Raw genomic sequence first — 14,957 nt, 5'->3', positions numbered from 1 at the left:
AGGACCTGGGGCAAGATGGCGGGGTGGGAGCAGGAATGGGGTCCAGAAGCCAGGAGTCAGGAAGCCAAGAGTCCAAGGGTCAGAGAGCCAGGAGTCAAGAAGCCAAGGGTCCGAGGGTCAGGAAGCAAGGAGTCAAGGGTCCGAGGATCAAGAAGCAGGGAGTCAAGAAGCCATGGGTCCGAGGATCAAGAAGCAGGGAGTCAAGAAGCCAAGGGTCCAAGAATCAGGAAGCAGGGAGTCAAGAAGCCAAGGTTGAAGGATCAGGAAGCAAGAAGCCAAATGCAGCAAGGGAAATGCTGATCTTATATCCCTTCCCGGCTCTTGCCACCAGGTGCAGTGAGTTACCAATTGGCCTCACCTTGCCTCTTCAGAACAAACTTAGGAAGGCCCCAGTCCTGCAAAGTCCTATTGGTCACAGGGCCTGGCTTCTGCACGCATACCTGACAGAAACTTTAGTTGAGATTCCTGCATTGCAGGGGGTTAGAGTAAATGACCCTCGAGGTCCCTTCCAACTCTACGATTCTTCCAACTCCCAGAGGAAACTCCCTGACCACTAGGGCTTATAGGGCCAGAGTCTGGGCCCTCATGGACACCTTACCCTGAACATAAAGAACTAGGTGACTCCCCTTGCACATCACCAGTCTGACAGGGGCAGCGGAGCACCAGGAGGAAGGCTGTGGAAAGAAGGGGTGCCCACCTTCAGGCTAGAGGGTTGGCTCTTTAAGACTGACACTCTCTCAGGGTGTGGAGACTGGAGGAGGCAGTCTGGGGAGGTAGAGGCACAAAAGGCCTAAGCCTGCTGCCTGTTTCTGTTGGAGCAAGCTGGTCAATCAGAGCTGTCCATGGTCCTGCAGATTTCAACCAGACTTCCTGCTTTCCTCCCATGGGATCTCATATCAGACCAGAAGACATCTATGCCTTCACAGCACCAGCAATGGCCGACTCTACTGCTGTGACAAGCCTTGTCTCACAGGTTTGGTCACCGCCATGGATGGTTCTCCTCACAGCCCCTGGGTTTGCAGCCAGGAGCTATTCCAGGACACAGATGTCTTTCCTAGCGTAATACGCAGGCTCCTTTGGTGAGGATTGGGTCCGGGGCCTTCTACACGCTAAGCACGTGCTCCGCTGCTGAATTACAGCCCCTGCTTCATCAACATAGGGAGGGGAGCAGTCAGGAACTTGTCTTCCCCCTCCTCAGCTGCACTCCCGGAGATACTTACATGAGTTCTTTGGTTTGCGGGCTTCCAGAGCTGGCTCTCAGAAGTTTATCAATCCAAATGAACTGCCGGAGTGTCCTAGGAAGCAGTTTCCCACTAAGACTTTCACACGCCGCTGACATGTTCTCGGAACCTCGAGAGATTATGGCACAGAGCAAATCGCCTAATAAATCGCTCTCTGGGCAGCTAAGAACAGGGGGGTGTAGTTCAGGTCTGATATGCAACTGCAAGTCTGAAAAGAACAGACGTAATTTTGAAAAAGTGACTCCTAAGCAGTCAAGGAAAGGGAAGTTATTACTACCTTCCACCCCAGCTCATCATTTGGGAGCAGCCACTCCAGCGAGTCGGGGAGCGGGGAGGCTGAGATTGGCTCTACTGTGGTAGGCCAGCCGCACCAGGCCTCCTCTCCTCAGCTGTCACCCAGGGGCAGCTATTCCATCAGGCTGCCCCCGTGGGAGAGATGGGAAGCCATAGGACACATTCCATCAGGTCTGCTGGAAGCCCAGCTCCGTCAGACACCTCCTGCCCCTAATCTGGGCCAGCTGGTCATTATAGGAACAAACAGTTTACAAACTGCTGCCTGAATTTTGGTTCTGGTTTTCCACTCCCCTCTCCCTGTCCCTTCTCCCTTGTGTATCTATCTCTCTATTGACTGTAGGGACTGTCTTGTTTGGCTGGTATGTAAGTCGCTCTGAGATTGCTTTTGTCTGAAGAGCAGGGTTACAAATGCTGTAAATAAATAATAAACACAAAACCAAAGAGATAAACTGAACAACAACAGGCGTTGATTTTGGACCTACAGTTTAAACATGTCTGGAAATCAATGCATGCCAATAAGGACCCATGAGCCTTATTTATTTGGATCCACCAAGATCGCACATACAAATGATGGACTAAATTTTGTCGCGAGTCCAGGATTCTAAAAATGCGTCCGCCTTTAGTGTGTCACATGACTCTGTTCTTTAATGTGCCACATGACTCTATGTTCTGCCTCCACTGTTGGGGGCTGTTTGCTTCTGGGAACCAGTTGCTGGGAATCACAAGTAGGGCGAATACCCTTGGCTTGATCCAGCAGCCAGGCTCTGCTTATGTTCTGCTCTGATAGCTGTATACCCATATATCTGTGTGTCAGCCAGGAACTAAAGAACCGAGCCAGAGCAGCCGCATGATACCACACAGCAAACCACTTCTGAAAGTGCACGAAGTATCAAAAGTGGTTTGGAACATGTTGGAGAGAAGGAGCGTCAAGAGAGGAAGAAGAAAGTCAAAATGCCCACTGGCTGCCAGCACATCAGAAGTGGCTCTCTGAATTGCAGGCACTCCATTAGGATGTTGAAATTATTTTTCCAATGCAAGAGACTTTGGAGAGCTTTCTGTTTTCTTAGGTGCTTATTTGTTACCTGTTCTCCCACCAACCCAGCCACCCTTTCTCCCAGTTTTTAACACAACCTGTGCATACTTCACAACTGAACTATCCGGCTTCCGATTCAAAATATTTAAAATACTCCAGCGCTGTGGAGCTAAAAAGGCTCATGGGACTATGCTGAAAACAAGCTGGCAGAGTGGGATTGTTTTGGAAAGTGACACATACGCCACGGTAAATTAAGCCTCGCTCACAGCGCGCTTGGGTGGGTGCACCAGTGTACCGAATTGCTTTTAGTATGAATGGATAAAAGATGAAGACACTCTGTATCAGCTGAAGGGAGGAGGGGAATAACCTCTATTAGCTCTTAGTGCTGTGAAAGCAAACACTTGTGGGTGCCTTTGAAGTGGAGAGCTTTTTATGTTTCTTATGTTTCTGTATAGGGGGGAAACAAACCTTTCAAAGTGGATCTGGCTTCTTTCTTTCAGTGGAAGGGAAGACAAACAAACACACACACACACACACACAGAGCAGATGTAGTGTGAATTAATCAATGATATCCAATTTGGAGATGACTCGCTCATTCAGAGTTTTTAGGTGTGTACACATAATGGTTTTGAAGTTAACACATGTAACATGAGTACAATGACCAAACTACTAAAAATGATAGGGACCCTTAACGCCCGGCTCTCCCATTCCTCTACATTTTGTGGGGAAAGCACTAGTGACCTCCCCTCGCCCCCAATTTGGATGAGGACCAAGGAGCTGGAGGGGGAATTTTCATCAGGAAAATAGCACCAGTGGAGAAAGGGTTAACTCCCCAATGCTGTGGTCCCAAACCAAATCTTTCCCCCTGCTATATAGCCCAGGTCATTGGTGGTGGCTGTTCCCCACCTACATTTTTTTAAAAAGGAGATCAAATCGCAGATCTCCATCATCTCACCTGATCTGGCCCTTGTTTTCACATTATGGTCCCATCTACACCATACGTCTGAATTGGATTTAAGGCTCTGGCTTTTCCCAAAGAATTCTGGGAAATGTAGCTGTGTGAGGCATAAACTACAATTCGCAGTTACCCTTAAGAAACCAAAGTTCCCAGGATTAAATGGGGGGGGGAGCAGTGTGCTTTAAATGTATGGTATGGATGTGACTATTCTTTATATTACGTGAAATGTCCCAAATTCAATCCCTGGCATCTCCTGGGAGGAGATGGAAATATTGAAGTGTTATTGCTTGTCAGCTAGATGGACTGATGTTGATATGACTTGATACAAGGCAGCTTCCAGAGATTTTGAATGAAGCATGTTGGGCTGAACAAATTTTCCATACACAGGTTTAAGCCTCACTTTTAGAATTTCGAATGCAAAGCTGGTACCTTCTCCGTTTCCATTGACTTGAGAAGCTGGTCTTTCGGATAAGACTAGACAAATGTCTTTACTCTCAATGGATTTGGGCCTCTGCAGAACCACGGAAGTTTCTCCCGAGTCCCTTGATGACTGGGGCAGTTTACATAAAGCTTCACCTCCTTGCGCACTTCCTTCAAGATGTGCCTATGAAGATAGAATTTGCTGTCAATCATTGTAGTTTGGTAAGGATACTAACTAAGGCTGCAGCCATGCCAAACAGTTAAAGCACACTTTTTAAAAACTGTCAAACATGCCTAGTATTTACAGTGGTACCTCGGGTTAAGTACTTAATTCGTTCCGGAGGTCCGTTCTTAACCTGAAACTGTTCTTAACCTGAAGCACCACTTTAGCTAAGGGGGCCTCCCACTGCTGCTGTGCCGCTGGAGCACAATTTCTGTTCTCATCCTGAAGCAAAGTTCTTAACCCGAGGTACTATTTCTGGGTTAGCGGAGTCTGTAGCCTGAAGTATATGTAACCTGAAGCGTATGTAACCCGAGGTACCACTGTATTTGCAGTTGACACCCATTCATTGTTATTAAATAACTTATAAAACAGAATATTTTCCACACAAAAAATTGGAAATTTTCCAAAAAACAAATTTCCCCCCACCAAGTAGCACTGATGACACACACTGTCATTGTGATGAGTCAAGCCAACTTCTTTCATCTGTTCTGTGTATTAATGTTTTACTTTTACTTTTAATGATCTATTGCTTTATAGCTCATCATCATTTATTTTTATCACAAGCCACTTTATTCTTTTATTAGAAAACTGGGATAAAAATGAACTACACCATTATGGAAAGAATGTTTATTAACAGGCCAAGGTTACTATTATTTCTTTGTTTTCATAGGATCATTAAACACACTTAAAGCTAGGTAAAGGGAGCTAGGGGTTTTTTGGGGGTTGGGATTGGGAATAAGCTCAGTTAGGATTTTAATGAGAACCTACCTTGGGATAAATGGGGCAATCCCATGGGACCATGTGACACCGGTCCTGAAAGCACTGGCCTGGCCTCCAGTGAGCTCCTGGGCGAAATTAGTACTAGCATAAAGGTAAAGGGACCCCTGACCATTAGGTCCAGTCGTGACCGACTCTGGGGTTGCGGCGCTCATCTCGCTTTATTGGCCGAGGGAGCTGGCGCACAGCTTCCGGCTCATGTGGCCAGCAGGACTAAGTTTCTGGCGAACCAGAGCAGCGCACGAAAATGCCATTTACCTTCCCGCTGGAGAGGTACCTATTTATCTACTTGCACTGGTGTGCTTTTGAACTGCTAGGTTGGCAGAAGCAGGGACCGAGCAACGGGAGCTCACCCCGTCGCGGGGATTCGAACTGCTGACCTTCTGATCAGCAAGTCCTAGGCTCTGTGGTTTAACCCACAGCGCCATCCACCCTAAATGGCTTGAGACCCAAGTACCGAAAAGAGTGCCTTCCCCAATACCAAACGTTTTGGACAGTATGATTGGCAGGTGAGGCCTAGTTGGTGCTGCCGCCATCAGAGGCTGCCCAGTTGATGCTGACACATGGCAGGGCCTTTTCAGTGGTGGTTCATTGGTTGTGGAATGCCTTCCTTAATGAGATACACCTGTCTCCATCTCTATTAACTATCAGAAGGAGTTTGAAAGCATTCCTGTTTATCCAGGCATTTGGTGGCTGGAGAATATTGTTCCCAGCCACCTCAAGATCACTGGATGGAATAATGCTTTCAACTGTAATTGTTTTTGGAACGTCTTAACCTGCTTTAGAATGTTTCTGCGTATTGTTTTTTATTTCTATATTTGTTCCTCCTTGGAGAGGAAGGGCGGGATGTAAATTCAATCAATCAAAAATAATTCTCACTCTCCAAAACAATATGAGGACCAAAAGAGAGCTATCTTTCAAAATTCACATTTTCATGAATTTTGTGATTCAATTCTCCAACCAACGTGTACCAAAAAAAATGGCTACATGAGGGGAAAGAATAAAAATGCATATATTAGTGAAAGTAATGAATAAAATGTGTTACATCAAGGGAAGTTGCTTGCCAAGAAAAATGTGTGTGCTGGGCAACATTTCATACAGGAGAAATTTGTGCTACATTACAAATGATTTTTCGCAAGGTCTTATAATAATAATAATGAACAGAAGCTTGGAGAAATGAGAAGCTGAGAGAAGAGGAATCAGTCAGATATATCTATCTCTGTTTAGGTTCCATTGGGGCTTACTTACTTCCACAGAAGTGGAGGAATGCAGCAATTGAAGACCACAGGGAAATGGGGGGGAACTCCCCCCCCGGCACTGACCCAGGGTAGCCCAGCCCTCACTGATAAACAGCCCTGGGTGGTGGGGAACATTGCAATTCTCTTGTGAGAGATAAGCCCCTCCTTTCACACATATCCCAAATTTGGGATTTTAGAAATGCTTAATACGTTTTAAAAGCAGTATCATCAGCAGAACAGGGAAAATGCATTTATTACCTTGTGGCGGGCTCCACAGGTGGCCAACAGCAACTCCATCTCTGCTATTACAACACTGTAGACGTCGTCAAGAAAATGAACCATCTCAGGAGCCAGACTGGCTGCCTCAGCACCTGCTCCGCAGAAAGTTAAAATCTCTGATCATTTATGAACCAGGGGATGTGACTGTGATAACCACCTTCCATCCAGCTTACCTGCTTGTTGCAGAAGAAGAAGAAGAAGAAGAGTTTGGATTTGATATCCCGCCTTTCACTCCCTTTAAGGAGTCTCAAAGCGGCTAACATTCTCCTTTCCCTTCCTCCCCCACAACAGACACTCTGTGAGGTGAGTGGGGCTGAGAGACTTCAAAGAAGTGTGACGAGCCCAAGGTCACCCAGCAGCTGCATGTGGAGGAGCGGAGACGCGAACCCGGTTTCCCAGATTACGAGACTACCGCTCTTAACCACTACACCACACTGGCAACCTGCGGCCCTCTAGATTCCAGCTCCCATCACCCCTGACCATTGGCTCATGCTGTCAGGGGCTGATGGGAACTGGAGCACCCAAACATCTAGACAACCACAGATTCCCTACCCCCTGCTCTAGAAAGAAGTGGGAGCACTTGCCTTTCATGGCTGGTGGCTACTAGCTGCGGATATCTGGGACAGTGACACACCTCAGCTGCTTGGGCACAATTTGACAGGAACAGGCTGGCTGATCTGAATGCAGGCAAGCGAATAAAGCAGAACTGCTTGATTTCGGCAGGTGGCCAAGAATGAGAAGCCATCAAGGAGCCTGCTCCAAGAGCAAATGGCTTGCTTTTTAGCTGACTTGATGCTGATTTCGCTTGCACCACCTGCATGTCCACTCACTCTCCGTTCCTCATCCTGTTGCAATTCATGGCATTTGCAAATGATTGCACATATGGGACTGTGTCAAGTATGTGCGTGTTAAGGGGATGTTAAGTGTTTTGTGTCATTGTGTTTGTGCGTTAAGTGTGTGTAATTGCAGCTACTCAGGAGAGGGTATTCTTCATTCCAGCATCCTGACTATGTGATACCCTCTCCCTCAGATTTGGTTGGCTGGTGGAATGGAAAGCATGGAGCCCAATGGCTTGTTGGGCCACACTTACTTTGGGGTCTGGCCCTGCCCACTTTTGGGCTCCACCCACTGATGGAATGTTCCCACTGGGCCCCCGTAGTTTTCACCTTGGACTGAAAAAGGGTTTCCCAGTCTTGCTGTAAATCAAGAACCATAACGAAACACACGTCACAAGCCTCCTGTTCTCTCTCTTTCAAAAGACACTGACCCCCTAGCTTCCAATTGCTCAAGGAGGGGGGGGAAGGCATTTACAATATTGGTATTGACCCACCCTGCCTTTTAAATCCTTCCAAGGCTCCTTTTTGGAACTCTCAGTAAAGCAAATGGGAAGTTTTCAGTGTGTCAAGAATACAGAACTGATCTTTCGACTTTTTTAAAAGCATCCCCCCACCTCCTTTGAAAACAGCGATATTATTAACATGAAAGGAAACAGATGTCTTTTTCATATGCAAACTAATCTGAGGCGATACGCTGAAAAAATAATAATAAAAAAGACGGCGGGCTGTGCAATCATCTAATTTTTTTATTCTATTTTTTTTGCTCTCTGGCAGAACTAGACGGCGCAATATTTTTCAGGTTTCCCACAATGCAAAGTCAATTTGGAAGCAGCGGGACTTCTTCCAGTACAAATTGTAATTACTTCAAAGCTCACGCAGCAAGGATATTGCAAGTCAAATAGGTTTCCCTGTCCATTTCCCGGCCCCCCCCGGCCCCCTTTCATTGACTCATTTTTAAAAATTAAACCACACAATAACATCGCCACGAGGGAAAAGAATTTGCGGGAAGACAGCAGTCATAACAGACTGGGTTCAAAATCACTCCTCATAAAGGATATTGGCTTGATGGCTCTCTGAGTAAGGTGCATTTATAACTCATCCTGAGCCCTAGGTATAGAGTGGGAAATAATATGTGTGTACACACACACACACACACACACACACACACACACACACACAGAGTTGCCATAATCCAGGCAGGAAGCATACAGACGCTCACAGCACCATCCCAGCCATGCTGAGTCCTACACACCTAGTTATTTGGGAGTATGCCACATTGAGCTCAATGGGGGGGACTAAGTTTGGAATAGACATGGATAGGATGGTACTCTAAATCAAGATTCCACTCACAAACACCTAGCTGGATTAGGAACTGCATGAAAAGCCCACGCCACATAATAGGCAATCATGCTAATCAGCTGTTTCAGAAGGGGAGCAATGAGCTAGATTTAATTCCCTCTTCACTTCTCTCCCACCAAACAGCTGATCAGGATGACTGACAATTCTCTGGCCAGGAGGCATGCAGCCCTGGTGTGCTGTGTATAGGGGTGGGAAAATCAAGGCCACGGTCTCTGCTAAGTGACACTGAATATGGATGAAGCCCCACTGTGGTAGTGTTTGCCAATCTGGACTATTTCTATGGTTTATTTCTGTAGATCACGGCATCAGTAAAGTTGGCCTTACTTGATATGAAGTGTACCCCCACAATTAACTATTTTAACCCCGCCTTGATGTAAAGATGAGCACAATAATACGACGCTTTCAGCAAGCTTAAACTATCACCTCCTGTAGGGGTTCTGCAAAGAAAACCGAATTGTCCTTTGACACTAAACTCAGGATTCAGGAAACAAACAAGATAACGGTTTAGTTGGTTCTCACAAGTGCCATGTCTTATCAACTGCAAAATGGGCAAGGTAAAGGACTCCCTGTCTGAAACCCAGGAGAGCCATGTGAATCAATGGTCTGGCTCTGTGTAAGATAGCTCCCTAGGTTCCTATGCTCTTTCTGGGGAGAGGGGAGTAGCTCAGTGGTAGAGCATCTGTCTTGTACACAGAAGGCCCTGGGTTTAATCCTCAGCATCTGCAGTTAGGGCTGGGAGAAACTCCTGTCCTCAAGCCTTGGATAGCTGCTGTCAGTCAATGCAGACAATACTGAGCTAGGTGGGACCAAGGGTCACAATGATTGTTAAGCCAACTTTTAAACATTTCTTATAAAGTCATGAGGTTCATGGAAGGCCAGAGCCTGTAGAAAAGAAAGAATGCCAATAAAGTAAAGGTAGGTTTCTGCCTAGAACCAAACAGTAGATAACATGGTTTTGCTTTATATTTTGAAATGCGAACCTTAAGTGGGCTTGGAAAAGACTGAGTTTTATCCATTCTCTTGGTGATTGTTTCTATTGCCTTAGTTTGTGTGCAGGCTCTGAAAGAACATCTTGACTCACCTGAATGAAAATGACAGTGAATACTTTCTGCCGCTTTCAAACACTGATTCTGTAGCCAGACTCTTGTAGCTTCTTCCAGCTTTGTGTTGTTGATCTCACTTATGGCTGTGGAAGACTAAGTGGAGAAAGTCGTTTTTAACAATTAGCTTTCTGTTGTAACTCACAGGAACAAAGGAAACTGCCTTAAAACCAAGTCAGGCCACTGGATCCACCTAGCTCAGAACTGTCAACATTTGGCAGCAGCTCTCCAAGGGTTCAGAGACAGCTCTCCCCATCCCTACTTGGAGTTGTCAGAGATTGAAGCCAGGACATCCTGCATGCAAAGCTGATGTTCTGTCACTGAGCTATGCTCCCCTCTATAGAGTGGAACCAAAGGAATAATTAGCTTAATTAACAAGAGGTGTTTCCCAGAAAAGAAAACTGAGTTTTTTCAGCATAGATGCAGTAAATACCCAAGTTTTCTCAACAGTAAAATGCCAGCTCTTTCTAGTTAAATAGATTTGGGCTCAATTTAGCCATTTGGTCACCAAGGGAGGGGACACAGCTCAGTAGTGTAGCCCCTGCTTTACACGCAGAAATTCAGTCACCAGCACCTCCGGTTAAAAGGAGAAATTGGCATGTGATGGGGAAGAACTCCATTTCAGATCTTAGAACAGGCATAGGCAAACCTGGCCCTCCAGATGTTTTTGACCTACAACTCCCATGATCCCATGAGACTTCTAGAAGACATCTGAAGGCAGCCCTGTTTAAGGAAGCTTTTAATGTTTAATAGACTATTGCATTTTAATATTTTGTTGGAAGCCACCCAGAGTGGCTGGGAAAACCCAGCCAGATGGGTGGGGTATAGATAATAAATTATTATTATTAATATCCCTAGCTAACAGGACCAGTGGTCAGGGATGATGGAAATTGTAGTTTCAAAACATCTGGAGGGCAGTGTTTGCCTATGCCTGTCTTAGAAGGAAGCTGCCAGACAGACTAATGGTGTCTGTCCTGGTATAAAGCAGTTTCATGTGTTCCATTAAACCAGGGTTGGGGAACTTTTTTCAGCCCAAGGACTGCATTCCCTTCTGGACAAAATTGCAAGGGTCACATGCCAGTGGCGGGTGTGGCCAGAGGCAACAAATGTAATGTTATTGGATTGATGGGTTGGGCTGGATGTTTCTGGGTCCCCTCCAACTGTGTGGTTTTGTATTTGTAAGATGGGAGTTGGTAGTAGAAGGGATTGTAGAAGTGGCCAAACCTAGAATCTAGAGTTGGAAAGGCCCAAGCCCCTGCAATGCAGGAATTGAAGGATGGGCCATCCAACCTCTGCTTAAAAACCTACAAGAAAGGAGAGTCCACAACCTCCCAAGGGAGACAGTTCCACTGTAGAACAGATCTTACTGTCAGAACTCAATGGCCGTAGCTGGGCTTGTTAAGCACCCTATTTACATGTCTAAGGAGTTGACCAAGTACAGATGCGTTGGGGTAAGGTAAAGGGACCCCTGACCATTTACGTCCAGTCGTGGCCAACTTTGGGGTTGCGGTGCTCATCTCGCTTTACTGGCCGAGGGAGCCGGCATACAGCTTCCGGGTCATGTGGCCAGCATGACCAAGCCACTTCTGGCGAACCAGAGCAGCCCACGGAAAAGCCGTTTACCTTCCCGCTGGAGCGGTACCTATTTATCTACTTGTACTTTGATGTGCTTTTGAACTGCTAGGTTGGCAGGAGCAGGGACTGAGCAACAGGAGCTCACCCTGTTGCGGGGATTTGAACCGCCGACCTTCTGATCGGCAAGTCCTAGGCTCTATGGTTTAACCCACAGCGCCACCCGTGTCCCATTTGTTGGGGAACCCTCCTCAAAAACCTACAGTAATGGGGAAGCAAACTATGTTGGAATGTAAATGCTGTGAGCCCTTTCATCATCAGTTACTTATATGTGTAAATACAGTGGTACCTCGGGTTAAGTACTTAATTCGTTCTGGAGGTCTGTTCTTAACCTGAAACTGTTCTTAACCTGAAGCACCACTTTAGCTAATGGGGCCTCCTGCACGATTTCTGTTCTCATCCTGAAGCAAAGTTCTTAACTCGAGGTACTATTTCTGGGTTAGCAGAGTCTGTAACCTGAAGTGTATGTAACCTGAAGCGTATGTAACCCGAGGTACCACTGTATAACCAAATGTCCTCAAGACACCAGAGATTCCAGGGACTTTCATTCCAAGGAAAGCGAACCCTGGATAGGCTCTGGAGGCCTGGAGCCTCTCATTCTGGCTCTTGGTGTGGTGGGGCACAGATGCAGAGCTGCCCTTCTGAACCTGGTGCCACTATAGTTCACCTGGAGGGGGCTGGGTTTGGTAAAGCAGCAGTGAAGTTGTGGCTGGGCAGATGTCCACAGTAGCTTTGCTGGTGTGACTGCACAATCCTGACCTTGTCACTGCCTTGCATTGGCCAGCAATTGGTATGCTGTGGCAACACTGATATCAGGAGGGCAGCTCTGCAGTTCTGCCCCAGCACACTAGCCACGACTAGAATCTATACCAACAAGTCATTATTTTAATGTGACCTTATTAGCCTTTAGTTTTTATAACACACTTACGAGTGAATCAGGCTGAACAGGGCAGTCACTGAAATATCTTTTGACAAAGCTCTGACCAAGGAGATTGAAAACCAGTTTTCTTTGCTTTGGGTCTCTTATCTTGTCCTTTATTTCATCGGCGAAGGCAGTTTCCAATCTCTCTAAAACCTAGAAGAATCATCAGTTATTTTGCATGTGCACTGACACTACACACACACAATAGTTATTAGGAATTACTTGCAATCCAATTTATTATTTCCATTCCATTGAGCTCCAATGCGGTTTAGTGGTTCAAGTGTCAAACAAGGGCCATCTCTCTCCCTGCTCCCATCCCAACCCTCATTTAGTGGTAAAGCTGATTGAATGACCTTGGGCTAGTCTCCCCCTCCACTAGGGGCTGTTATGAGCATAAATTCCTTGAAAGGAAAGGCAAGAGGAAAAAATGTCACTAATTAACAAACTCTGAAGCTAAGGATAGTCCATGCAGTTGTCACAACAATCCTGCGAGGTTAGTTTGGCTGACAGACGATGATTGGGCCTAGCAAATTAAGTTCGGCTGAGAGGTAAAGACCCAGCGAGCTTCAGTGTGTGATATTGTGGTGAGTGTTGGACTAAGACTTGGGTGACCAGCATTCAAATCCTCACTCACCCATGAAGTTCACTAGGTGACTTTGGGCCAGTTACTTTCTTACAGCCTAATGAACCTCATAAGGATGGGGAGAACCATGTTCCTTGAGCTTCTTGGAGGAAAGCTAGAATATAAATGTAACAATAATAACAACAATTATTATAATAATGAGGCTCCTGCAGAAATTTGAAACTGGACCTAAAATAAAGGCTAAGAAACGTAGTTTGGAACATCCTAGGTGCCATATCAATGGTAAGTGGTGTTGCTGTTGTTGGAGAAGGAAAGGAGGAGGAAAGGAAGAAAAATAAGAGGGTACAAGCTTTACAGCAAAGATTAGTACCTTATGCCATGGCTTTCCAGGCAATAGCGTTTCCTGTAGGCAGGCACTGAACCAAGAGATGCTGCAAATCTGGTTATGGTTGTCAAATTTTGTTCTTGGGTGTCCAGATATTTCTCCAGTTTCTTTCTCCATTTCATGCAGTATTTCCACCCCCCCCCCCAAGTGATATGCAATCACTTCTAGTTTTCCAATTAGAAGGTCTTCATGACATGACACTGGAGGGGGAAAGCTGCAACACAGACAAAAGAGCTGAGGTCCAAATTATTACAAGCACAATCCCAAGCACTGGATAAAAAAGGACTTTGCCAGGTGAAAAAAAAGTTAACACACAGATGTAAAGATGCATTTGAAGACTTTCAACGTAGCACCTACAGACACCATGGTGCCTCAGACACATTCATAGCACCTGTACCAATTTTTAAAAACTTTAAATTGAGATTTTGGCTATATTGTTTTGTTAGTAGTGTTGCCTGTTTTTTGTGTGTTTTTTTTACTTTGGTCTGGGTTATTTGGGGGAGATACCTGTTTGGAAGGGGGTTCTGAACACCAGAAGTTCTTTTTCCATTAAATGGGTGTTTGGTGGCACCTAGGCCAGTTTCTTAGTCTTCCAAATGTGCCTTTTGGGTTCCAAAAATGTGGGGGGTGGACCCTTGGTATATGAAGATGGACACCAATGCAACTAAGAGGGTCCATGTGCATAAGCAGAGGCACATACAGCAAATCTAGGAACCATCACCAGAGATTGCTTCGGACAAGATGTGCATTAAACCTGACTTGTTTTCTACAGGATGTTGACTGCAATACCCAAATACTGTACTGTAACTAATTTCACATCTACGCCATACATGGAAAGCACTCTTATAGCACTTCCAACAGCCATTGATCATCCCACAAAGAATGTTGGGAAGTGTAGTTTGTTCAGGGTGCTGACCTACCAGAGCTACAATTCCCAGCACCCTTAGCAAACTACACTTCCCAGCACTTTCCATGGCTGTTGAATCAGTAAAGAGTACAGTACTTTAAATGTATGCCAGGGATGTAGAATAATCAACAAGGTTTAGTGTCCAACATCAGTCAAGCTCAGAGCAGACCCACTGAAATAAGCAGACATGACAAAGTTGGTCCCTATTCATTTAAATGGGTCTACTCTTCAGTTAAAACTTAGTCGGATGCAACCCTAAATCAATAATGGCAGTAAGAACAATAATTAATACAAACAAAACAATAACAATGTTGACGGTGGTAATACAACAAAAAATACAATGAAGCCGACAATGACAATACAGTACAGTAATAGATCAGCAGCTACGATAACAGCAACGAAAGGCAACAAGTGATAATAGAAATGTGCAACAGGAATAAAATCAGCAAAATAATGGGCATTATAATAACAATAAAGGGCGAATAATGATGTTAGCCGTACTCAAGACAATGGAACTTAGGTTTACTGATTTCAGTGGGCTTACTCTGAGAGGAACTTAGCTGCGTACAACAAAATAGAATTATTACTCTTATTGCTATTATTATCCTTATTATTGAATAGCTCCCCTACGGGGACTCAAGGAAGCCGCGCTCAGCTTCTCCTCCGCCTCGCAGGCCCGGCTCCCCCGTTGCCATGGCGACCGGGCTCTCCGGGCCTAGCTCTCCTCCGCCCTCCTCCTCTGGCCACTCCTCTTCCTCCCCGGGCCGGTA

At 45.7% G+C, this 14,957-nt stretch overlaps 1 protein-coding gene and 1 non-coding gene across 6 annotated transcripts in view; one reads left to right on the top strand and one right to left on the bottom strand.

Annotated features, from left to right (window-relative positions):
• Positions 1–14,947, bottom strand: part of LOC128402714 (uncharacterized) — a 65,774-nt gene extending 50,827 nt beyond the window's left edge. For 2 of the 5 annotated variants that reach the window (XM_053367047.1, XM_053367050.1), the window contains exons 1-7: positions 14,824–14,938; positions 13,266–13,494; positions 12,319–12,465; positions 9,740–9,854; positions 6,443–6,555; positions 3,956–4,130; positions 1,221–1,449 (exon numbers count right to left, since the gene is read on the bottom strand). In XM_053367047.1, the coding sequence (XP_053223022.1) occupies positions 1,221–1,449; positions 3,956–4,130; positions 6,443–6,555; positions 9,740–9,854; positions 12,319–12,465; positions 13,266–13,494; positions 14,824–14,882 (1,067 nt within the window). In that variant the 5' untranslated portion in view covers positions 14,883–14,938. Of the gene's footprint in view, positions 1–1,220; positions 1,450–3,955; positions 4,131–6,442; positions 6,556–9,739; positions 9,855–12,318; positions 12,466–13,265; positions 13,495–14,731 lie in introns of those variants that run through there. The other 3 variants (XM_053367049.1, XM_053367048.1, XM_053367051.1) reach the window with 3 other exon arrangements.
• Positions 9,315–9,383, top strand: TRNAT-UGU (transfer RNA threonine (anticodon UGU)). The gene has a single exon. It is a non-coding gene; the product is annotated as a tRNA-Thr (tRNA).
• Positions 14,948–14,957: the final 10 nt, after the last annotated feature.

The sequence above is a fragment of the Podarcis raffonei genome, chromosome 15 (genome assembly GCF_027172205.1).
Source record: "Podarcis raffonei isolate rPodRaf1 chromosome 15, rPodRaf1.pri, whole genome shotgun sequence".
Lineage (NCBI taxonomy): Eukaryota > Metazoa > Chordata > Lepidosauria > Squamata > Lacertidae > Podarcis > Podarcis raffonei.
This window is presented reverse-complemented; position numbering and strand designations above follow the sequence as displayed.